The sequence below is a fragment of the Lipotes vexillifer genome, unplaced genomic scaffold, assembly GCF_000442215.2.
Source record: "Lipotes vexillifer unplaced genomic scaffold, Lipotes_vexillifer_v1.1 scaffold278, whole genome shotgun sequence".
Taxonomy (NCBI): domain Eukaryota; kingdom Metazoa; phylum Chordata; class Mammalia; order Artiodactyla; family Lipotidae; genus Lipotes; species Lipotes vexillifer.
The window spans coordinates 4,284,065-4,308,300 of NW_006769677.1; the positions used below are offsets into that span (position 1 = coordinate 4,284,065).

At 37.5% G+C, this 24,236-nt stretch overlaps 1 protein-coding gene across 1 annotated transcript in view; it reads left to right on the forward strand.

The window, feature by feature from the left end:
- Nucleotides 1-24,236, forward strand: part of DHX57 (DExH-box helicase 57) — a 58,303-nt gene that overhangs the window by 14,413 nt on the left and 19,654 nt on the right. The window contains exons 3-14 of the mRNA XM_007445770.1: nt 1,403-1,561; nt 2,572-2,757; nt 3,052-3,890; nt 5,646-5,824; nt 7,610-7,731; nt 8,983-9,178; nt 9,723-9,847; nt 14,161-14,294; nt 15,210-15,264; nt 16,928-17,133; nt 20,891-21,007; nt 23,654-23,750. Coding sequence (XP_007445832.1) covers nt 1,403-1,561; nt 2,572-2,757; nt 3,052-3,890; nt 5,646-5,824; nt 7,610-7,731; nt 8,983-9,178; nt 9,723-9,847; nt 14,161-14,294; nt 15,210-15,264; nt 16,928-17,133; nt 20,891-21,007; nt 23,654-23,750 — 2,415 coding nt within the window. The remainder of the gene's footprint in view (nt 1-1,402; nt 1,562-2,571; nt 2,758-3,051; nt 3,891-5,645; nt 5,825-7,609; nt 7,732-8,982; nt 9,179-9,722; nt 9,848-14,160; nt 14,295-15,209; nt 15,265-16,927; nt 17,134-20,890; nt 21,008-23,653; nt 23,751-24,236) is intronic.

The window sequence follows — 24,236 nt, forward strand, 5'->3', positions numbered from 1 at the left end:
CAGAGCATGCATGTACATATATGAGGGAGCATATATATATATATGCATATGTGTGTGTGTAGAGAGAGAAATAAGAGAAGGGCATAAATGTGTGTGTGCATTTAAGTATGGCAATTGTTAACAATTGGTGAGTCTTGGTAAATGGTGTTAATTTCTGTAGATTTAAAATTTTTTGAAACCAAAAGGGGAAATGATGAATTTGGGCTAACGTTTCTTTTCAGAGGTTGCAACTAAGTGGTTAAAAACCAGTCTATTCTATTTTCTCCTTTGGTACCCAGTTTTGCGAGTGTAAGTGTGTGGTTCTTTTCAAAATCTTAATAATATGTTGGATTTTCAATGCAGAGAAAGTTTCTGCCATTTCCCTAGATTTGTGAAAATTTATAATGAAACATGCCAAGTGAAAAAAAGAAATTCAGTGAGTAAAGTTAAACTTTAGAGCTGATTATTGTTTTAAATATTAAAAAGTATCCCTAAAAAAAATCTAAATTCCAAAAATGAAAGATTTGTGAAATAAATTCTAGTACCTCTATATGTATGTGTAACCATTTAAAAGTTAAGTTGTAGGAAAATATTTAATTTGGGGGAAATGACAGTTTTATTTTGATAAGGAAATAAAGCAAATTATAAAAGATTATATGTGCTGTACAATTTTATAAAAAATGTATGTGAAAAAGAATGATGTGATTTAAGATGACTTCTGTTTTCTTCTTGGTTCTCTACTTTTCTACAGTGAACATGTATTATTATGATTTTTGTAATCAGGAAATAATAATTTAGGTAAATATTTCAAAAATAGGGCCTAGGGCTTCCCTGGTGGTGCAGTGGTTGAGAGTCCGCCTGCCGATGCAGGGGACACAGGTTCGTGCCCTGGTCCGGGAGGATCCCACATGCCACGGAGCGGCTGGGCCCGTGAGCCATGGCCACTGAGCCTGCGCGTCTGGAGCCTGTGCTCCGCAACGGGAGAGGCCACAACAGTGAGAGGCCCGCGTACTGCAAAAAAAAAAAAAAAAAATAGTGCCTAATATTCACAAGATAGGACTCTCAGTTGTTTTCAGATCAAGTACCTCAAATAGAATGAAATATGTACTCTTTGTATGTAGTGCATTTCTTCTGAACATCCGCTAGTGCAGAAGGAGTCACCATAGCATTACTTTCTCCAGAGGACTCTTGAGTTAGTGAAGCTAGATTTAATGAAGCATCGAATCAGGTTTTTCTCCAGCAGTTTCAATATAATGAAATCTGGTAAATACTGTAGAAAATAGAGAATCTCTTCACATTCATTGTCATCTTTTGTAGGGTATTTGACAGTCCAGTCATGTTATATATATTTGGGGACCCTGAGGAGAATGTAAAAGTTCTGCTCACGGATAAATGTGTAATTTTGTTCTTGTGTCCTTTGCAGACCTAGTAACAGTAGCGTGAGAAAAGGGGACGCACACCCCAAATGGAAGCCTGAAGCCAAAGCGCCCCTTCAGACTCTACATATGACTTCTGAGAATCAAGAAAAAGTGAAAGCTCTTCTCCGAGACCTGCAAGAACAAGATGCAGATGCTGGATCTGAGTAAATTATTTTACTTCAGTAAATTACTGTATTGAGGAAGATGCATTGGCAGTGTGAGGGTCCTGTGTGTCTTTGGAATACTGTATCAGTACTGATCCTGTAGTGGCTGTATATAACTAGTTGAAAGTGAGCCAAGAGAAATACAAGAATAATTTTTCAGCAACAGTTTTAGAGTGAGTTTGTTTTGCAATATCTGTGAGCAATGGTACGGATCGCCTTTTCATCTTTACTTTTTCTAGGACAGTTCTAATATGGATTCAGTAGTTGCTTTATTGATAACCTTTCAAATAAAACCTTATAGTGAACAAGTAGAAGCATTTTTCTAGGAGCAAATGTTGAGTTGATCAGACGAAGTCTTATGATTACACTTCTCATGACCATCTGCCTAAGAGAAAGGTTGTTTTAGACTTTTGGCTGTTTTGCTTTGTGATTTCAGTTGGAGAGGTTAATCCTTTCCATTTGCCAGAATTAATGAACGGTCAGTCATGAACAGCTCAATTTCCATCCTATCTACAAATTGCTTATCTGTCTTAAATTTAGGAAAGGTGGTTATGCAGCAAAGCAAAAAAAATAGCGATGGTTTTTATAAATGAGAAGAGAGAGAGGATAGCCAAGGCTTCTGTAGTTAAGAACACAGACTCTGGGTCAGACTACCTTGGTTAAAATCTCTAGTTGCTCTTTACTTTATAACCTTTGGCAGTTACTAATCTTCTCTTAAATTTTAGTTGATCATCTGAAAAAAAAAAAATAGAGATTCCAATCTGGCTGGGTTATTGGGAAGATTTTCAAAGAGATAGTACATATAAAACATTTAACATAGTACCTGGCAGGTAAAAAACTCTGTTACTTGCCGAGATATAAATTAATAGGTCAATAAAAAATTAAATCAGTGACTGAATAGTGGTCAGGATTCTCTGTCCTTTGGTTCCTTGAATTAAATTCTTAGACTCTTACTAAATTTTTCTTTGAGGTAAGTAGAAATTAATATATGAAAATGTTACTTTTGCCAGAAGGGGTGTTTCTGGGGAGGAAGAAGATGATGAGCCTGATTATGATGATGAGCAGTACTGGTCAGCTGGACGAGAAGCTTCCCTTGTTCCCGACTCAGATCCTTTGGAATGTGCTGGTTCAGGCCTGGTGGAGCCTCATCATCCGGAATTTACAGTCTCAACATTTGCAGTGCAAAAACTTTCCAGGTTTGCTTTCATTATTTATGGGAAAATTGAAGGAAACTGAAAGTGTATTATAAATGCACCTACCACTCCTCAAATACTTTCGTGTTGTGTGCGTTCCAGAGGTACCTGATACGCCCAGTATCCTCTCTTTTAGGATAGGGAGATGAAGGAGGAGTTAGTATTATCAGGTGCACTTTTTCAAGACACAAACCCTGCCTATGTATAGTTATGCCTTCCCATATATGTATTTAAATGAATTTCTCTTTTGAGGTTTGATGTTACTCAGTCCTTTTTGTCATGCTTCTCACTTGGCAGGTATGGTTTCAACACTGAGCACTGTCAGGTAGCCCTGAGAATTTGCAATGGAGACATGGGGGCATCACTGGAACATCTGCTCACCCAGTGTTTTTCAGAGACATTTGGAGAGAGGATGAAGATCTCTGAGGCCGTTGCGCGTATAAGCTTGGATGAGTGTGTGGAACAGCGACAGGAAGAGGCCTTTGCCCTCAAGTCAATCTGTGGAGAAAAATTTATAGAAAGAATTCAGAACAGAGTCTGGACCATTGGATTAGAACTGGGGTATTTGACGAGTAAATTCTGCAAATCCAAGCAAAAGGAAAGTACCAAAAATGTACAGGAGACGTCATTTGAAATCTGTAAATTTTACCTCAAAGGAAATTGCAAATTTGGATCAAAGTGCAAATTCAAACATGAAGTGCCCCCAAATCAAATTGTTGGAAGAGCAGAAAGAAGTGTAGATGATTCCCATCTAAATGCTGACGGAGATGCATCTTTTCTATACGAACTTGAGATTCGATTTTCTAAAGACCACAAATACCCCTACCAAGCTCCCCTTGTAGCATTTTATTCCACCAATGAGAATCTACCTCTGGCTTGTCGTTTACATATTTCTGAGTTCCTTTATGGCAAGGCCTTGACGTTTGCAGAAACTTCAGAACCTGTTGTATATTCTTTGATAACCCTTTTAGAGGAAGAATCAGAAATAGCCAAGTTACTAACATATACCCATCACAAGTACAGTGTCCCACCTGTGAACTTTCTGCCAGTATCCTCTGGGACCAGAATAAATAATCCTGTCTGTCGTAAACCAGTGATTCCAAGTAATTCGTTTCTTTCAAATCAAATTCCAGAAGGTATGTAAGTCATTGATGAGGTGTTGTGGAGGCGGGATTTGGAATGATGGATTACAGCAATCAGAGGCTCTGAGGGCTGGTGTAGGATCTCCCCTGAGCTATGACCTGACTTTACTTGTAAGGCCTAATTCTGTCACTGTGTTCTGACTCCCTGAATTGAAAGTTTGTAGTGATGTATAAGTTTATTCTAGCAGTCGAGGGCTGGAAGAACCTTAAAGCATCCTTCCAGAAAAGTCTGTTTCGTGTAATCCATTTGGTTTCCTGTGATTACTTGTTATTGTATATAGGATTACTTTAAAATGAGTTTTTAGAGATACTTCTCTTTCTATACCACCATCTATACCCTCCTGCTTTTAGTATGATAGACCCCCAAAAGTCATTAGGGGATGTCTCTCTTTATGGGTTCCTAAATCCTCAAATAGAGAAATGTTTGTACGAGCCTCTGGCTTCCTCCAGATCCAAGTGTGCCATGCAGATTCTTACATCACAAGTAACCCCCCTTTAAAAGTTCACCATAGGATCTCTCTTATTTTTTGCCACCTTTCTTTCAGAGCAGCAAGTTTTATTATTTCCCAGGAGTTCCTAGGTAAATGTCAACAGGTAGAGAACAGTGAAACTGCACCGAGATGCGGATGCCGGACAGCTGGCTAGGTTCCCTCACTGGCCCCTTGATTCGCTCCCAACCTGCAGCGAGTTCTAGCACTCAGATGTATTCCTCAAGAAATGACAAACTGTGTGTCATTAACTTTTTTTTTAAGATAACAACTCTATTAAGATATAATTTGCACACCATAAAATTTACCCTTTTGAAGTGTACAATTCAGTGGTTTTTAGTATGTTAACAGAGTTGTGCAACCATGACCACTGTCTAACTCTGGAACGTTTTCATCACCCCAGAAAGAAACTCTGTACCTGTTAGCAAGTCACTCATTTCTCCCTTCCCCCAACCCGTAACAACCATGAGTCTATATTCTGTCTCTATGGATTTGCCTATTCTGGACATTTCATGGAAATGGAATCATATAGTGAATATGTGGCTTTTTGTGATTGGCTTCTTTCACTTAGCGTAATGTTTTCAAGGTTCATCCAAGTTGTAGCATGTATCAGTACTTCATTCCTTTTTATTACTGAATACTATTCCATTATATGGACATATCACATTTCATTTATTGATTCATCATATGATAGACATTTGGGTTATTTTGTGTCATGGAATTGTAGGTACACTTGCAAATATTTGAAACTTTCAGTTAATTTCTGAATGTACAGAGTCTACTGGATTAACAAGGCAGGGCATGATTTTCTTTTTTTTTTTTTGCGGTATGCGGGCCTCTCACCGTTGTGGCCTCTCCCGTTGCGGAGCACAGGCTCCGGACGCGCAGGCTCAGCGGCCATGGCTCACGGGCCCAGCCGCTCCGCGGCATGTGGGATTCTCCCGGACCGGGGCACGAACCCGTGTCCCCTGCATTGGCAGGCAGACTCTCAACCACTGCGCCACCAGGGAAGCCCTTTTCTTTGTTTTTAATTTGGTTTAACCAGAGCCACTTTCACTTGATTAAAGTCTATTTGGAGATGCATTTTAAGTTCTTTAGCAGTAGAAGTAGTAGTGTGGAAATAAATGAACTTGTTTTATTCAAGCTTTAACTTTTTCTCCATTTTATGATTTTTTTGTTGTTGTTACTTTGTTAGATAGTGACTTTTCCCTGCTAAAGAAAGGGCTCCGTATCTAAAACGTTTCCTTTTATCCCCTTCAAGTTGAAAAGGAATCAGAGCCTGAGGAGGAGACAGATGAGGATGAAGGTCCTGCACCAGTTATGGTGGAGAATGAAAGCTATGTCAACCTTAAGAAAAAGATTTCCAAAAGATATGACTGGCAGGCAAAATCAGTACATGCTGAGAATGTCAAAATCTGCAAGCAGTTCCGAATAAAACAGGTAGGGTATTCTGAGAGAATGGCTAGCATTGCCTCCCTAATGTATGGATGAAGGGATTGGGAATTAGGAAGCTTTGGTTGCTCTCCATGGTATACTTTCAGCTCTCTTTTACTCTGATTGGGCAAAGTTTCTGCATGCCACAGCAAACTTGGATGCATGTTCTAGATAGTTTTGGAAAATCCAATGGCTGATGAAAATGAAACACATATATACCAAATATTCTGAGAATCGTGTGGCTTTGTTACTATGATGGAAATCTGATAAGTGAAGGGAAAAGTAGTCCTGTGATTACATTAGAAATAACAGTATAGAAAAGGAGAAGGAGAAGGAGGGACTCTTACCCCATTTCACAGGCTCACAGGATAAATAATTTGCCCAAGGTCACATAGCTGGTAAGTGGCAACACAGGGTTTCAAGCTAATTCTCTCTGTTTTCAAAGTCCATGTTGTTTTTACCCCATTCAGGGGTAGAAAAAAGATTATTTTAAAAGAACTCATAAGTGAAGTATTAGGGCAGAGTTGGATGGAGGATAAAGACTAGTTGCTTAACCAGTTTGGGGATTAGATTAGATGCTATCTAAGGCCCTTCTGATTCTAAAGTTCTGTGATTCTGATTTTTGACAGAGTATATATAACACTAGTACATATATACCGCAACACCCATAGAATGTCAAATTGACTAGAAAATCGCACCATAAATAATAAGATGGTAGAAATAAAAAATTACACATTCAGTTTGAACAGTGTGTTTAGAGGTGATAAAATTACATGCAGAAAATGTGTATGTTAATATAAATGTTAGTATAAATTTCTTACATTAGTCAAAAATACATCCACAGTTTTAACCTACAGTACAATGTTTATAGCATTGGCCATTAGATGTCAAAATGAGTTACATAGATGTGGTGATTGGCCAAAAAGAACCCTTTAAATGAGGGAGTATTCAAAAACAAAACAAAACAAAACAAAATAGATGAGGGCATGTCAGAAGGACTCAAGAATCAACCTGGAAAAGCTCCCAATGGCCAAAATGAAATGAGAGCAACAAAATAAATTGGATTATATCGTAGGTATTGGATGTACAGTATTGGATTATAACCCAGGAATTAAAAAAAAAGAAATCTATAAATCCGTACCAGTTTATTTTTATTTATTTATTCTCGACAGATAAAAATTGTATATATTTAAGATGTTAAAAAAAAAAAAGAACCATTTAGTGAGTGCTGTTACTGTTAGTGATTTTGGTAAAAATCTGATACTGTGTAGAACTCTGCTGTCTTGTATGGTAGCCCCTAGCCACATGTAGATATTTAAAGTTAAATTTATTAAAATTAAATAAAATAAAAAATTCAGGTCCTCGACAGCACTGATCACAGTTCAAGTGCTCAACAATCACATGTAGCCAGAGGTTGCTATGTTGGACAGTGCAAACAGAACATTTCCATCAGCACGGAAAGTTCTGTTGAACAGTGCTAGTATAGAGACTTACAAAAAGAGCTGGATAGGTGCTAAGCAAGAGGGGTTATTTCTCTTATAAGATCCTTCAGTTCATTCAGATGTTGGAAAGCCACACAGATCCCACAGCTTATTCTGGCTGATTCTCTGAACAGCCTTCTGACTAAAGTCACCAGCATCCAACCCCCAACAAATCTGCACTTTCTGTCTCTAAACAAATTGGTGAAGAAAGAGCAGAAAGGGTAGGTCTAACTATGGGATTCCACATTCAGAGCTTTGTGAAAGGTGATTGAAAGTAACCAAACTGATGTCTTATCTTTTATTTTATTAGGCCTCCAGACAGTTCCAGTCAATTCTGCAAGAAAGACAATTACTCCCTGCTTGGGAAGAAAGAGAAAACATTCTTAAACTGTTGAGCAAGCACCAAGTGCTTGTTATAAGTGGTATGACTGGGTAAGAATGTGATTTATTTCTAATGCAGCTTTCATCTGTAGATACAGTGTGTGCCCTGGTTACCACCACCAGTTCTACTTAAAAAAAAAAAACAGTTGCTGGTGTTATTTGTGCTTTTTCCTGTTAAATATTGAATAATATTTCACAGAGGCAAATAATGTGGCAACTGTAGCCTATAGAGCCAAATTACAAAAAAAACAAACAAAACTCAGAAATTTAGGATTTTTTTAAAAAAATTATTTATTTATTTTATATTTATTTTTGGCTGTGTTGGGTCTTCGTTTCTGTGCGAGAGCTTTCTCCAGCTGCAGCGAGCGGGGGCCACTCTTCATCGCGGTGCCCGGGCCTCTCACTGTCGTGGCCTCTCCCGTTGCGGAGCACAGGCTCTGGATGCGCACGGGCCTAGCCGCTCTGCGGCATGTGGGATCTTCCCGGACCGGGGCACGAACCCATGTCCCCTGCATTGGCAGGCGGATTCTTAACCACTGCGCCACCAGGGAAGCCCAGAAATTTGGGAATTTATAGATATTGTATACCTCTGCCTTAAGACAATTTTAAGGCAAAAGGCCTAGCTGAAGGCTTTTAACAAGGCCCATTTTAAAATGTAAAGGACAGTTCCAGAACATTTAGCTTGAAACTTCAGAAATGAATTTTCAAAATTTATTCTGATTTCCTTAAAGCTTTTGTTTAAGAACAACTTAGGGTACATTATTTTTCCTGTTCCACACTCTCCATATGTTATCCAAACCTATTTGGCAGGGACAAGTTGCAGGCTTAATCTAGTTCATTTGTGCCCAGACTCACAGATATAGTAGTAACTTTGTATCTTCCAGTTTCTTATCTTTTTAGCCTCGGTCAGTACTTTGGTATAGCCAAAGCAATACCACACCAATGGGGAAAATATAAAGTATTTTAATAATCATAAGATAATATTCCTGTTTCTTTAGGATTCACATGTAGAGTTCACATTCCTGGAGGCATTTATAGACCTTAACCTAATGTTTATTCAGTAGTCCCAATTTTACAAATAATAGTAAACTATTATTTGATTGCCCTGTTAACCTAAGTGCAAATTCCTAGGAGTTATCAGCTATAGGTAATAAGTCAGTAGGTAGGTTTAGAAGATAGATGAAGCTGAACAACTTTTATTCTAATCAGCTTCTTACTTTCCTCATTGGATATGATTGCTTCTTTAGTTAACTAGAGCACTTGAAAACTCTTATTTTGGGGCTTATTTGTTTTGACATACAGATGTGGGAAAACCACACAGATTCCACAGTTTATTCTGGATGATTCTCTGAACGGACCACCCGAGAAGGTGGCTAACATCATCTGTACCCAACCCCGACGAATCTCTGCCATCTCTGTCGCCGAACGCGTTGCTAAAGAAAGAGCAGAGAGAGTGGGTCTGACTGTGGGATACCAGATCCGGTTAGAAAGTGTCAGGGTTTGTATGCTTTTCTTATTTCCTGATGACAGAAATTTACAATTTTCAAGTGTAAAGAGCCCTTGGGGTCTGGAGATTCTGGGCAAGTTGGAATATATACTTCAATAGGGCTGAAGTCCTTTTAGAAATATTTTGGTTTAAACTCTTTTTGGGGTGTACTTAATTTCCTCTGTAAAGACCTTCTATTCTTTATTGCCAGAAGTGATCTAGTAGGTGCTGCTTTGTCCCTAAACTGGGACTTAATCCATTTAACCAAAAATGGAATGAACAAATTCAGAATTGATTTCATCACTCACTGTTATTTTTATGTTTTTTAATAATTTTTGAATGCTTTCTATGAGTCTCAAAATTTTGATGTAAAGTAGAAAAGCTTTTGTTGTTGCCAGCAAGAAACTATGCATTTAGTTTCTTGGTTTATATTAAAATAGGACTGCTGGTGTTTTCAGTATTCTTTATCCCTAACCATTAAAAATGGCTTTGTCAGGAAAGTGTTTCCTTTTTTCAGAAAGTTCATTAAAGCTTTCTATGCCCTTTTACTTGTAAGTCCTCAGCCACCAGACTGTTATACTGCACCACAGGAGTGCTGCTAAGAAGGCTTGAGGGGGACACAGCCCTACAAGGAATCACCCATATCATTGTTGATGAAGTCCATGAGAGGACAGAAGAAAGGTAAGGCAAAGATTTTCCAAATGAATACCCACACACGTCAAATGAAGACATGGCTGAAAGAATTTTATTCTGCTTCCAGTTAAGTTCCTTAGAGTAGTAATGGTAATTGCCATAGGGAAGGCTTAAGTTAGAGAAGAGGAACTGCCTTCCTGGTCTCCAGGGTCTGTGACACGAAAAATGCTAGGAGAGCACATGTTCATCACTGGAAGAGTCATCCTATTAGATGGACATCGTCTAATAAGAGGCACCATGCTGAGCCGGGTGTTAGCAGGAATATCAGATGTAATGCATGCTGTAGCTGATGGATTGGTCAATATGTGCTTCCTTCTTTGTGCATTTGGTCAGTCATTCAGCCCTGACATTCATTCATATATTTATTGAGCCTGCGTTAAGTGCCAAGTGGCCTATTAATTGCTGGGGATACTGTAGTGAACAAACATATATGTTTCCCCTTTATCTCTTACGGTCTGGTAGGAAAAACAAATAATGAATGGGTAAATAAACAAATAAGTAAATAACTACAAATTGGAATAAGTACCATAAAGGAATAAACAGGATGCTGTGTTTGCAGGGAGAGAGCCATGAGATAATCAGAGATTATATCTCTGAAGAGATTACATTTAAATTAAAAACAGAAGTATGAAAAGGAGTCTCATGAGATATATATGAGAGCAAGGTCAGCATTTGCAAGGACTCTGCAGTGGTAAAGGGCTTCATGAGTCCAAAAACTGGAGGAAGGCCAGTGTGCAGCTGGTATGTAGTGAATGAGGGGAAAAGTGACAGCTAAAAAAAGCAGGAGACTATGTACCATTAATAATAAAGCATTTGGATTTTACTTTAATGGAATTAGAAGTCATTAAAGGGTCAAGATATAAAATTAAAATTCTCAATATTTTAAAATGAAGGGCCAGGTAAATAGATGGCATTGATCATAGTTTGTCGTGTAGATAATGCTCTAAAGCAGTAAAAAAGTAGTGGGAAAAAGAGAGATGATCCTGTGCAAATCATGAGGCTTTCCCAAAAAGGACTGTATTATTATTAATATCTTGAGAAGAAGAAAGTCTAAGTAAAGTTGATGGGCTGACAGAGAAGCAGAAAATAGATCATAGCAAAACTAAAAAAAAGAAACAAACATGAATAGAGGTCCCAGCTATTGCTGATAAAAAGTTTTTAAAAAATGAACAGGGAAGACATGTAAACAGAAGACTATTTGTTAGAAGACATGTAAACAGAAGGCTATTTGTTAGAAGAAATAAATACACTAATATAGTAGTAATTAAGAAATATAAAGAAATTTGAAACTAAAGAAAAAGATTTTTCTATAAAAAGAATATATCAGGGAATTCCATGGTGGTCCAGTGGTTAACACTCAGCGCTTTCACTGCCAGGGCCCCGGACTTGATCCCCGGTCAGGGAACTTAGATCCTGCAAGTGGCGTGACGTGGCACAAAAATTTTAAAAAGAATAGATCAAAATAAAAAGAAATATTTCCTAGAACAAGACAATAATAAATTTTAAATAGCTATATAGAAAACACTGAAAATCTTTGAGGGGCAAATAATCTTTACGTAGAGACTCCAGAAAACAGTGGGGAAAAAAATAAATGGTAAATAATGTCTTTGCACCTAGTAATGTCTTTGCACTTTGCACCTAAATGTTGGAATGAACATTTGAAATAATTTATTTTAACAGAATCACTGAACAACCTAGAAGAGGGAATCAAAACATTCAGCCAAACTAATAATATTTAAATGATTATATTATAAAAATAAAATTTTACTTTTAGGGGAAATTATATCCAATGTAATTTTGAACATAAAGAGTAGCTTTGGGTTTCATAACATTTATACTTCCACAAACTCAGTGAAACTGGAAGATAGCACTGGATCTGGTTCCTGGCTACAATGATGTTCTCAAAAAGAGATTTTTATAAAACCTAATGACCTATAGAATATCAACAGTTAAAAACAAAGTATTTTCACATCCGAATAAAGATAAATTACACACTGGAGAAGGGAGATTTGAGCATTTACAAATACCAGTCTTTGGGAATGGAGTACACAAATTATAAGAAAAAGTAGGGGAATATTTGCTAGCTCTGACTGAAAAAGGCAGAAAATAGGGGGTGGTGGTGTGATGAATTGGGAGATTGGGATTGACATATATACGCTAATATGTATAAAATGGATAGCTAATAAGAACCTGCTGTATAAAAGATAAATAAAATTTAAAAATTAAAAAAAAAAATCTAGGAACCAAGATTAGTTAAAAAATAAATAAGATAAAAGGTTGAATATAGAAAAATTATATATTTGTTTAAAATTTTTAATACATTTTCTGATCATAGAGATAATGACATTATTCTAACACATTTAGGCAATATTAAATGTCAAGAAGAAGAATTTCTGTCCCTTATAGAATTGCTAATTACATGTTAACAATTTGTTCTGTTTTCTTCTGGGAGTATATTGGGAGTTAGCACAGAGATGTATCTCCACAAACACTATTGGGATTATATACTGTTGTGTGCTGCATTTGATCTAATATTTAATATGAGAGCATGAACTGTCTTTGAAATTATTGCTAATAATTGCATGAGGAAATTCTAACATGTGGATGTACCATAAATTACTTAACCATTTACCTATTGTTATATTATTTTCCTTTTCCCTAAAAAAGAAACAGAATAGTCATAAATGTAATTAAATTAGCTCATTAAAGAAAACTAAGTAGTTCAAGAATATACTCATTAAAAATTCAAACAAGGGCTTCCCTGGTGGCGCAGTGGTTGAGAGTCCGCCTGCCGATGCAGGGGATGCGGGTTCGTGCCCCTGTTCGGGAAGATCCCACATGCCGCGGAGCAGCTAGGCCAGTGAGCCATGGCCGCTGAGCCTGCACGTCCAGAGCCTGTGCTCCGCAACGGGAGAGGCCACAACAGTGAGAGGCCTGTGTACCGCAGGAAAAAAAAAAAAAAAAATTCAAACAATACAGATAAAGTGAAAGTCCCCTGTAACACTCCCAAACCATTCCCAGTCCCTGCCCCAGAGATAACTACGGTGATCAGATTGGTGATATGTCCTACTATACATTGACATATATGCTTGCTTTGTCAGAAATAGGTACTTTTATTTCCAGAACTTTTTTCCTTATACAAATTATATATTCATTTAGTAAATCAACAAACATTTATTGAGCACCTACTATATCCCAGGCAGTGCTCCAGATACTGAGTAGTATCTTGTAGAACAAAATAACCAAAATCCCCATCCTCATAGAGCTTATATTCTAGTGAGAGAGCCCAACAATAGGCAAGATAAAGAAGTAAAATATAAAGTATGTTTGTTAAGTGCTAAGAGAAAGGGTAATATGAAATGCAAGGGAGGGGAACATTTGAAATTTTAAACATGGTGGCCGGGGAAAGCCTAGCTGAAAAGGTACATTTTGAGTAAAGACTCAAAGAAAGTGAGTGAGTGAGCTACCCCTTGAATGTCTGGGAGAAGCCCTTTCTAGGCACATTAATAACATGTGTAAGGGACCTGGGGTCCATGTCTCAAAGACAGCAAGGAGGACAGTGTGGCTGGAACCAAGTGATGAAGGGGGAGAGTGACAGGAAATGAGTAGTGAGGGTACAGATCAATGTTACATAGGGCCTCGTTAGTGAGGACTTTGATAAGAAGTCATTGAAGGATTTTGAGCAGAAGAGTGGCACAATCAGATTTACCTTGGCACAGAATTATTGGTCTACCATACTGAGAATAGATTTTAGGGGGGCAAGGGCTGAGACAGGGAGGCCAGTTAGGACATTGCTGTTCTGCGGTACATATTGTTCTACAACTTGGGTTTTTTTCACTAACAATATCTCTTAGAGATGTTTTCATGTCTGTATCTAGAGCTCTACTTTATTCCTTTTATCTGCCTCATGTTATTCCTTAGAATGGATGATATTGTCATAATTAACCATTTCTTGGTTGATAGACATTTTGGTAGTTTCCACTGATTTACAAACAATGCTATAATGAAAATCGTTGTATATACCTCTTTATGTACATGTAGATATCAAGAAGTGGAATTATCAAATGCAATGATGAATGCTGTTGGTGTTTTGATTGGCACTACACTGAATTTAGTTTATTTGGTGGGAAATTGATACCTTTGCAACATTAAGTCTTCACATCTAGGCACATGACACATCTTTCTATGAGTTATAAATTTTTTTCACATAAGTCTTACACTTACTTGAAATATGTCAAAGGTTATTAATTTTCATGTATTAAATTGGTTTGATCCTCAGGTGTTTCTTTTATTTCCTCTAGTGACTTCTTACTGCTAGTTTTGAAAGACATTGTGTTGCAGAGACCAACTCTTCAAGTTATTCTGATGAGTGCAACTTTAAACGCTGAGCTCTTTTCAGAATATTTTAATTCCTGCCCAGTTATCACTATACCAGGTGATTAAAATCCATCATAAAATACGTATTGTCCTAATAAGCAAATATAATTATTTTAAAGTTCATTTGAGATATAAATGAATGAGTATTTATACCTGTTTCTAGAGAAGAATTGATTAGTTTATAACAAATAAAATCATAACCATATAATGAAATTATTAAAGAGGTAATGTTATATTCATTTGCTGGGAGATTTTAATTTATATGTGCTTTAAAAAACAAAGTCTAGGTTATTAGGATTTCTAGCATTCTGTTGTGTTTAACATCAAAATGTGAATTTATAATGGTAATCTCTCATAAAGGGAGAAGTTGTATCTGTGTATAGCATGTTTGTTCATTGCTGGATTCTGCTAAACTTCTGGATATTGGTCCACTCTGGGAGCAAGTGAAATTGGATAGTCTGTGTCTTCTTTTGGTGCTTTCACAGTCTCATTGTGGGATTAATTTATCACCTTGGGCTTTGGTTTATCATTCTGCAGTTGATTGGTAAAGAACAATTTGGAAACACTGAGTGGTGAGTGATTCGTTCTAGTTATAGAGGATGTTGACAGTAGATTTAAAGATGAAATCATATGCTTGATCTAGAATACAATTGTTGATTGTCTAAAGGTCCCCTGCAGGGAAGCAGAGGGGGATAAAAAGGTTTAACAGATTGTTTTTTTAAAGAGGTTAAAAAAGTCTTATTAGCAAATGATCATCTCTCCAGCTATGCACTTCTGTTTTATTTACTGACTGGAATCTACTCCTTCCATTTTTATCATGAAAAGCTTTTTCTGAATACGTGTAAGACCACAGAGTAAATAGTACCTTACTGTGCCAAGCTTCGTTTTAAGACAATTTTACATATACAAACAGTTTCAAGATAGTTGAACGGGTATTCTGAGACTTTTCTGTTTTATTTTCTTGTTTTCCTAGGTCGTACATTTCCTGTTGATCAATTTTTTCTGGAAGATGCAATTGCTGTGACAAGGTAAGGAAGATATTAATTAAAGTTTGGTGAAAGTCCTTGAAAACAGAATTACTATTTTACCTCCGTGTGCCTGGATACTAATAAATGGGTTAATTTTTCTTCTAATTTTTCTATTTGAGCATTTTGTTTTCCCCTTTCAGCAAATATTTATTATACAAATTATTTGAATTCAAAGGCAATATTATATATTAAGAGTACTGACTCAGGAATCCCTAATGTAGACTAAGGACCTTGGGTGATAATGATGTATGGATGTCAGTTCATCAGTTTTAACAAATGTACCACTCGGGTTGGGGATATTGCTAATGGGGGAGGCTATGCGTAGGGCAGGGAGCAGGGGGTGTATGGAGAATCTCTGTACCTTCTGCTCAGTATTGCTGTGAACCTAAAACTGCTTTAAAAAGTAAAGTCTGTTTTAAAAATGATGGGGAATTCCCTGGCGGTCCAGTGGTTAGGACTCGGCGATTTTACTGCGGTATCCTGGGTTCGATCCCTGGTCGGGGAACTAAGATCCCACAAGCCATGTGGCATGGCCAAAAAAATAAAATAAAATAAAAATAAATAAAAAATGATGGACCAAATCTATGGGGAATTTAACATGGAAAAAAAAAGTACTAATTCTGCAGACTGACTACTAGTATTTAAATCCCTCTACTTACCAACTGTAACATTGGTGAGTAGCTTAATCTCTCTGTGACTTAGTTTCATCATATGTAAAGTGAGCATATTGATAGTAGCCTCTTCAAGAGTTATGAGGATTAATTAATACTTGGAGTTAATACTTGCAAAGGGCTTAGAACTGTGCCTGGCATATATCAAATGCTTTATATATGTTAGCTATTATTATCATTATTATTCTGCCTTCAAGGAGTTTGCAGTACATATGAGTGTATAAGTTCTGTACCGGATAGAAGGTGCTAATGTCTATTGGATACCAACAGATTTCTCCCCTCTGAAAGCTCTGCTTCCTCTTCCTACTCTTTGACCTTGAAGATTCCCCAGGGTTTTATCCTTGCACTGTTTCTTCTCACTGTTAAATTCTTGCTTGGCTCTCTAAGACTCATGTGATTTCACCTGTCACCCCTGTGCTGAGAACTCCCAGATTGGTATCTTCATTCCTGACCTCTGAGCTCCGGAATGGAAACAACTTTGATGTCTGACACCTTAAACTCAACCCAGAATTTTTTCTTTCTCTCTGCTCCTTCCATTCCTAATAAGCCCCCTCCTAATTCTACGTTATTTAATGATACAGTATTCTCAAGCTAAAAACCCCAAAACAGTGGCCCTCAAACTTTAGTGTGCAGTAAGCATACTTGGGGAGCTTATTAAAATTGTTGTTTTGTGGGCCCAATCCCACGTCCATTGAATGTGAATCTCTGGGGAAATCATCTTTCAGCTAGTTTCCCTGTCTTTTTTCTCTCACTTTTCCAAATTCACTGCCTCCAGAATTATCTTAAAACAGAGCCAAAAGCATTCCAGTGTGTTCCCCACCAGCAATAGGGCATGGCAGACAGAATCCTGGACTGGTGGAAGAATAGCGCATGAATTGGGCAGAAGCAGAGCAACATTCTGCTGAATGAGCCCGGAAAACAGGTGAATAGTGTCATTCCTCACCAACAGACCCGCGTCCACACCCACACATTTCTTTGCCTTCCTTCCTCAGGTATGTGTTGCAGGATGGGAGCCCATATGCGCGCTCCATGAAACAGATGTCAAAGGAGAGGCTCAAGGCGAGGCGCAGCAGAACCGCGTTTGAGGAGGTGGAGGAGGACCTGCGCCTCTCCCTGCACCTCCACGATCCGGATTCCACCAAAGATGCCGTGCCAGATCAACAGTTAGATTTTAAGCAGCTCCTGGCCCGCTATAAAGGTAATGTGCTTCCTGGGGGGAATATTACAATTATGCCAAAGATAACTAGTTTTTCTCACGCCATGATTCAGAAGAAAAACGTGGCTCTTGTTTCATAGTTACCTTGTCTTTAGTTCATCAGAACAACCTTAAACTTAGAAAAATAACAGTTCTAATACATATTAGATTAAAATTGTTATTATATTTACCAGTGGGTTTTTTCCTGATTGTAAATGTGTTCATTATAGAAAAGTTGGGAGGTAGTAAAATATAAATTATATTCTTGAGTGTTTTGTAACTTTGCATTTTGATATGATTTCGAATTCAGAATTAAAAATTTGCAAGACTACAGTGAACTCTCATATATCCTTTACCCTGATTCACCAATTATTAACATTTTGCTTCATTTGCTTTATTATTTGCTCTGGGTGCATATATTTTTTTTTTCCTGAATGTTTTGAGCGTAAATTGCAGGTATGATGCTCCTTAACCCATAATATTTCAGTATGTATTTCCTCAGAACAAGGACATCCTCTTACATAACAATAGGATATGGGAATTCCCTGGCGGTCCAGGGGTTAGGACTCTGGCGCTTTCACTGCCAGGGCCCGGGTTCAGTATCTGGTCGGGGAGCTAAGACCCCACAAGATGCACGGCATGGCCCAAAACAAAAACAAACAATAGGACATGATCAAAATGAAAACATTTAACACTAATACAGTACTACTGTTTAATCCACAGTCCATATTCTAATTTTGTCAATTATTTCAATAATGTACTTTATTGCTATTTTTTAAGTGGTACAGGACCCAACCGAAGATTACATATTGCATTCAGTCATCATGTGTTTTTAGTTTCTTTCTATCTGGAGAAATTTGCCAGCCTTTATTTTTCTTCTATGATTTACATTTTTAAGGAGTTTGGGCCAGTTATTTTGTAGAATGTCCCTCTGTTTGGGTTTATGTAACGTTGCCCCATGATTAATTTTAGGTTATGCATTTTTGGTTAGAAAACCACAGAAACAATGTTGAGTTCTTCTCAGTGCATCATATCAGGAGGCACATGATGTTGGTTCGTCCCATTATTAGCAGTATTAACTTTGATCATCTGGTTAAGGTGATGCCTACGTTTCTCGTCTGTGTAGTTACTATTTATTCCCTTTGTAGTTAATAAGTCAGTTGTGGAGAGAGATTTGAAACTATTTATCCTATAACATCCTCAAAATTTCACCCACTAGTTTTAGCCTTTTTCAATAGGCCTCGAAAATGACATCTTTTTTCAGGGCCCACCCTGTGCTGAACATTTTTATATATGTTGTTAGGTGCTCCCTCCTCCCATGCCGGACTCCACGCAGCTTTGTTCCTAGATAGTCTTCCATACGTTCAGCTGGGCTGAACCCATAGAAACCCTAAGGTTACTACTTTTGCTTTCTTCCTAAAGCCTAGACAGGTCTCAGCTGCCTTTCCTGCTCTCTTTTCCGTGGACTGCCACCCCAACTCCTCTTGGTCCTTCCAAAAAAAAAAAAGGTGTTTACCTTTTAAGGAGTAAGAGCCTCCAACCCCTTGTTACTGCTTCTATAGCAGAAAAGGCAAGTGAGTTTTCCTTTTTCTCCTTCCACCAAAGATGCAGTCCTGCATGGAAAATGGTAATCATAAAGGAATTAGGGCATTAGCCATTTGTTCTGCTGTTTAGGAAGATATACGTGGCTCTCAAACATTTCACTTAATCTTCCCAACATCCTGAGAAGTAAGGTTAAGAGCATAGACATGTATCTTACAGACCTGGATTCGACTCCCCAGGCTCTCATAAAACCAGTTATGTGCAAGTTCCTCATCCTCTCTATTCCTCAGTTTCCTTATCTATAAAATGCCGTTATTTAGGAGATTAAATAAGAATACAAATCCACAGCATAGTGCCCAGAGCTAGTAAGTGCAGATTTGTGATTCTCATGAAAATGTCTGACTCAAATGTTTGTGTTCTTTCTGTACGTCATACCAGCTGGCAATTCCCATTTCCTTATTCTATTAAATTAGTTAACAGGAAAATCTCTTCGGTTTCTCTTGAAATTCCAGAGTTTTCTTTAAGAATTATGACTGGATCTAAGCCACGGTCTTTCTACTGTCAAGCACAGAGATATCAAAGTTCAGAAAGCACCTCCGAGAACTCTTTTCTAAGGATTTGAGGTTGGGAAACCTGGCTCTACCACTAGCTTCTGTATGATGTTGGGCTGATTGATTACTTAGCTTCTCTGAGTCTCCTCTTTCCTATGAAACAAAGATTTTATCTAGTTGATCTCGGTGCTCTCTTTCAGAAAATTAAACAATGTTCCCTAGCTTGATTTTTAAAACTTTTTCTAGTTAAAAAATAATAATAATAAAAAAATAATAGTCTTTTAAAATATATAAATGATTAGTAAAACCTGCCAAAGTATAAAAAAAAATTTTTTTAATGATTTTCGTTTCCCTTTTTTTCAGTTAGCTGATTCTTTCTCCTTTTTGAAAAGTCTGGCTATTTGGAATCTTGGCAAATAAAAATGATTCCTGCTCTGCCATCCACACCCAACCACACTTTTGCTTGTGTAGCTTATTTCTTCCTTTCTTTCTGTTCTTTTTTTTTCGTTACGTGGGCCTCTCACTGCCGTGGCCTCCCCCGTTGCGGAGCACAGGCTCTGGACGCGCAGGCTCAGCGGCCATGGCTCACGGGCCCAGCCGCTCTGCGGCATGTGGGATCTTCCTAAGATCCCACTAACCCGTGTCCCCTGCATCGGCAGGCGGACTCCCAACCACTGCGCCACCAGGGAAGCCCCTCTTTCATTTTTTACCAACATAGGGTTCATACTTCAGAACAACATTGTTTAGCAACTGCTTTTGCCTCTCTTCAAGCTTTTCAGCAAAGCGTAAAAAGCTTCCCTTCCTTCATACCAACTACAGTTATTTTGCTCCAGTTAGACTCTATTTCAGGTGATGGGTCATTAGAAAGAACTAAAAAGAAAAGGCAGCCATCTTCAGAGAATTAGTCTCCCCAGGCATATGCTGTTTGTTTTTAAAAGAGCTGAGGCTTATAGTACAACACAAGGAAGTATATCTTTTACTAGGCTTCCGATGAATTAGAAGGAGATTGTAGACCCTGAACCTGAGGGTCGATGGGTAGACTTCAGGGGTATTGGTGAAGCCATTAAAATCACGTGTATTTTTCAGGGAAGATTCATAACTTTTATGATTTTCTCAAGGAACCTAAAAGTTAAAAGTCACTGATAAAGTTGCTGCTGTAAAGTCACTGTTGTAAAGTAAAGCTGTGGCTTCTGTGCACTGATTTTTCACAGTTACTGTTGCCTGCACTTTTGGCTGATCTGACTCACAAGTTGATTGAATCTGGAAAGGTTTTCTGAAATATATTTGATATGTTTATATATCAAATGTATTTGATATATATATAGAGAGAATATACTTATATAATATATAAATATATATACTATGTATTTGAAATATATATAAAATATATTTTATACGATAGATAAAAGGGGAAGGAAAGAGAAAAGTTAAAAGTTGCTTTTCTTGGCCTTTCCAGCAGAGGCAGGAGCCTGCTCTTTGGGTCATTGTTCAAGCAAAAAGTGCTTCTAGTGAGCCTGTATTTTCTGAGAGACTGAAGGAAAAAAGTTCATTTCGGTACATTAAATGTGAACATCTGTGTTATTAAATCAAATCAAGACACCCACTTAGTTCCCAGGCATATTTTCGTCAATAAGGTGTAACTATCCTGATTTTTACCTTTCTTTCAGGGGTTAGCAAATCAGTCATCAAAACAATGTCCATCATGGATTTTGAAAAGGTTAATCTTGAATTAATCGAGGCCTTGTTAGAGTGGATTGTGGATGGAAAGCACTCCTACCCTCCAGGTAACTGCTGCCTGTCTTAAGTGTGAGATGGCAAAGGGCAGGGAGTCTACTTCCTGAGATGGTGGGGATTGTGGGGACAGCCTCTCTTCCTGGAGCCCTCGCCCTGGTTCCTCACCTTTTCACCCCCAGTGTTGTGTACAGTTGCTTATTAGGTTTTTCAGGAGGAAATTTTACCATTTACCTTTTGAGGAAGTTTTATCTTTTTACCCACTGAGCAAAAAGATGTTAACAAGACAAAGTCCAAAATGAAGAAGGCTGAAAAGAAGGCCTGGGTGTCCACATGTCAACACTCAGTCCCTGGCTAAATGGGAGTGTAGTAATCAGTGTTTGAATCATGTGAAGACTCTATACTTGGAGGCCACAGGGCAATGGGGTTAAGAGAACAGGCTTTGGAAAGTCTGATAAAATTCCCTGCTACTCCGAGCTCTCTGTAACCTTGGATGATAAAGTCCTTATCTTTTCTATGCCTCAGCCTCCTTGTTTGTAAAATGAAGACAAGAATAAATCCTCTATGTTGAGGATTAAAAGAAACCATATACAAAGCGCTTAGCACAGTGCCTGACGTATATTTAATGCCCAGTAGCTACTACCCCTAACAATATTATAGTTATGCTAGTATATTTATCATTGTAATGATTATCATTGTTACTACTACTCCTCCTACTGTTATAGAGCAATCCCTCCCTTTCCCTTGCTCAGTGTCTTCGCAGTGGCCTTTTTACCTCATTTGTAGTCCGTTATCTCCAGAATGAATGTCCCAGATCTTCTCATAACTGAATCCTTCACATCATTCAGGTTTCCAACAAATGTCTTCTCTTCAGAGGAGTCTTCTCTGACCACCCTATCTCTTTGTCTCTCCCCTCACTCTATCATAATATCCAAAAATGGTTTTCATTTTCAATATAGCATTCAACACTATCCAAAATTATAGTTCTGCTTACTGATGGTCTCCTTCAGTAGAATGTAAGCTCTTTAAGAATAAGAATTTCTTGTGCACCACTGTATTCCTCAGACCCTAGAACAGAACCTGGAATCTTTAGGTATGGAGTAAAGATTTGTTGCATGAATAGATGCAGCCATTGTTGAGTGATAATTAAGTGGAATCATAAATCAGAAAACTACATTATATGCTCACTACACAGTGCTTAATGACTGCCCTCTTCTGATTAGATCTTAATCATTATGTGGTATTTTCTAAGGAAACATGTGAGCCACATAAAATTATTGAAGTGCCTTGTTTCTCATTCCTTGGCAAGTAGCCATTGTTGGCTAATGCATTATCACTGGATTGAATATCTTATTTCATCCCAAAGGAAAAGACTATTACTGAAAAAAAACAAGTATAGCAGCCAAAAAGAAATGTTAGAAAATTATCTGAATTCAAAGCGAAGTTGATGTAGTGATTAGGCAGTTGGTGATATATTTGTGAATATTAAAGATATCCTTGATACAGATGGCCAGGCCATGAGGGCAGAGCAGATCAGAAGGCACATAAAAATACAGACAATTTTTTTTTTCCATCCATATAGATTATTTTACCACTCTTAAATTTTGTGCTACTTTAGTAGAGAGAAGCATGGGGTATGTAATGGAAAAAGCATGGATCTGGTACCAGAAACCCTATATTTGTTTTCATACTCCCCTCTTATTAAGTTCTGTGACCTGACCATGTTACTGAGTCACCTTAAGGGGGTACTATTAATCTTCTTAACGGGTGGTTATGAGGATCAAATGAGGTAATATATGTGAACATTCTTTGTAAACTATGAAGTACAGTATTAAAACCAGCCTTGAAAGATGATCTTCTCTCCTTCAGAGTTCAATTTTTGTAATAATTTAGTTTCCTTATTTACTTAGTGGGGAGAATAACCGTGATAAATTATTGGTCATGAGTTCCTTGTGGGCAGATCTTTGTTTTATTTTCCATTGTACCTAGCACAGAGCTGACAAAGACACCCAATAAATATTTGTGGGATTAAAGGCGGGGTTAGTGAAGACAGTGTCAGTTTCCTCTGTGAATAAAGCACAAAAGGAGGTGACTATTGCTGAGTGACTGCTCTTGGCACAGAAATACACTATAATCAGTTATCACTGCTTATTTTCTTTAATGTAAAATGTTAAAGCCCATAAACCATTATTATGGCATGGTAAGTTAATATACTGCCTCTTCGACACATATCTAAATTTAGATGACCAGAGTGGCTGGCCAATTATAGTTTCTTTTTCTCATTTCCAATAAAATGTTTATGGATTTTATTTACTAATGGGGAGAAGAGTCTTCCTGTCATATAAGATTAGAAGGATAACTCTTTCTATAGAAACAGAATGTCAGTGGCCAGTGCACTGAGGAAGTATGTTTAAAGAGCTTTCCTAGTGATTCTTGTATAACATAAGGCATTATATTTTTCTACACATCATTTCTTTTCCTGTTTTCGAAAGATATAGTACCTCATTCATTCTGTAGATTATTAAGTCAGAAAATATATTCTAAAAGTTTGTTTTCCATCTAGTTCCCTGGGGACTTTACAAAGAGAAGAAAATTGACTGTGAAAAATCTCATATTATTACATTTTTCGTTTAAAATTAAAATCTGTATTAGTTTTTTCTCTTTCACATCTATCAGATTGATTCTTTTTATATACCCAGGTGCTATACTTGTATTTTTACCGGGACTAGCAGAAATCAAAATGCTTTATGAACAGCTACAGTCTAATTCTGTATTCAGCAACAGACGTAGTAATCGGTAAGTTAATTGCTTTCTATATTCTTAATCATCTATTGCAGTTATGTGTGAAAATGAATAACCAGAAAGATCTCTTTGACTGTCATCACCCTCTTTCAACCCTGGTGTCACTGCTCAAAAATATGTTTGTTTATGCCAGCTGGGAATAGACAAAACAGTTTGTTCCAGGGAGGCAGTCATTTCCATTCCATTATATAAAAATGTTTCTCTTCACTTAACGTAGTGACAGCAAAATTGCATGTGCAGTTAACCCTAGAACAACACGGGTTTGAACTGCATGGGTCCACTTATACATGGATTTTTTTCAATGGTAAATACTATAGTACTACATGTTACATGGTTAGTTAAATCCATGGATGCAGAACCACAGATACAGAGGAACCACATATACAAAGGGCCAACTATAAATTATACATGGATTTTTGACTGCACAGAGGATTGGCCTTCCCTAATCCGCGTATTTTTCGAGGGTCAACTGTAATTTCA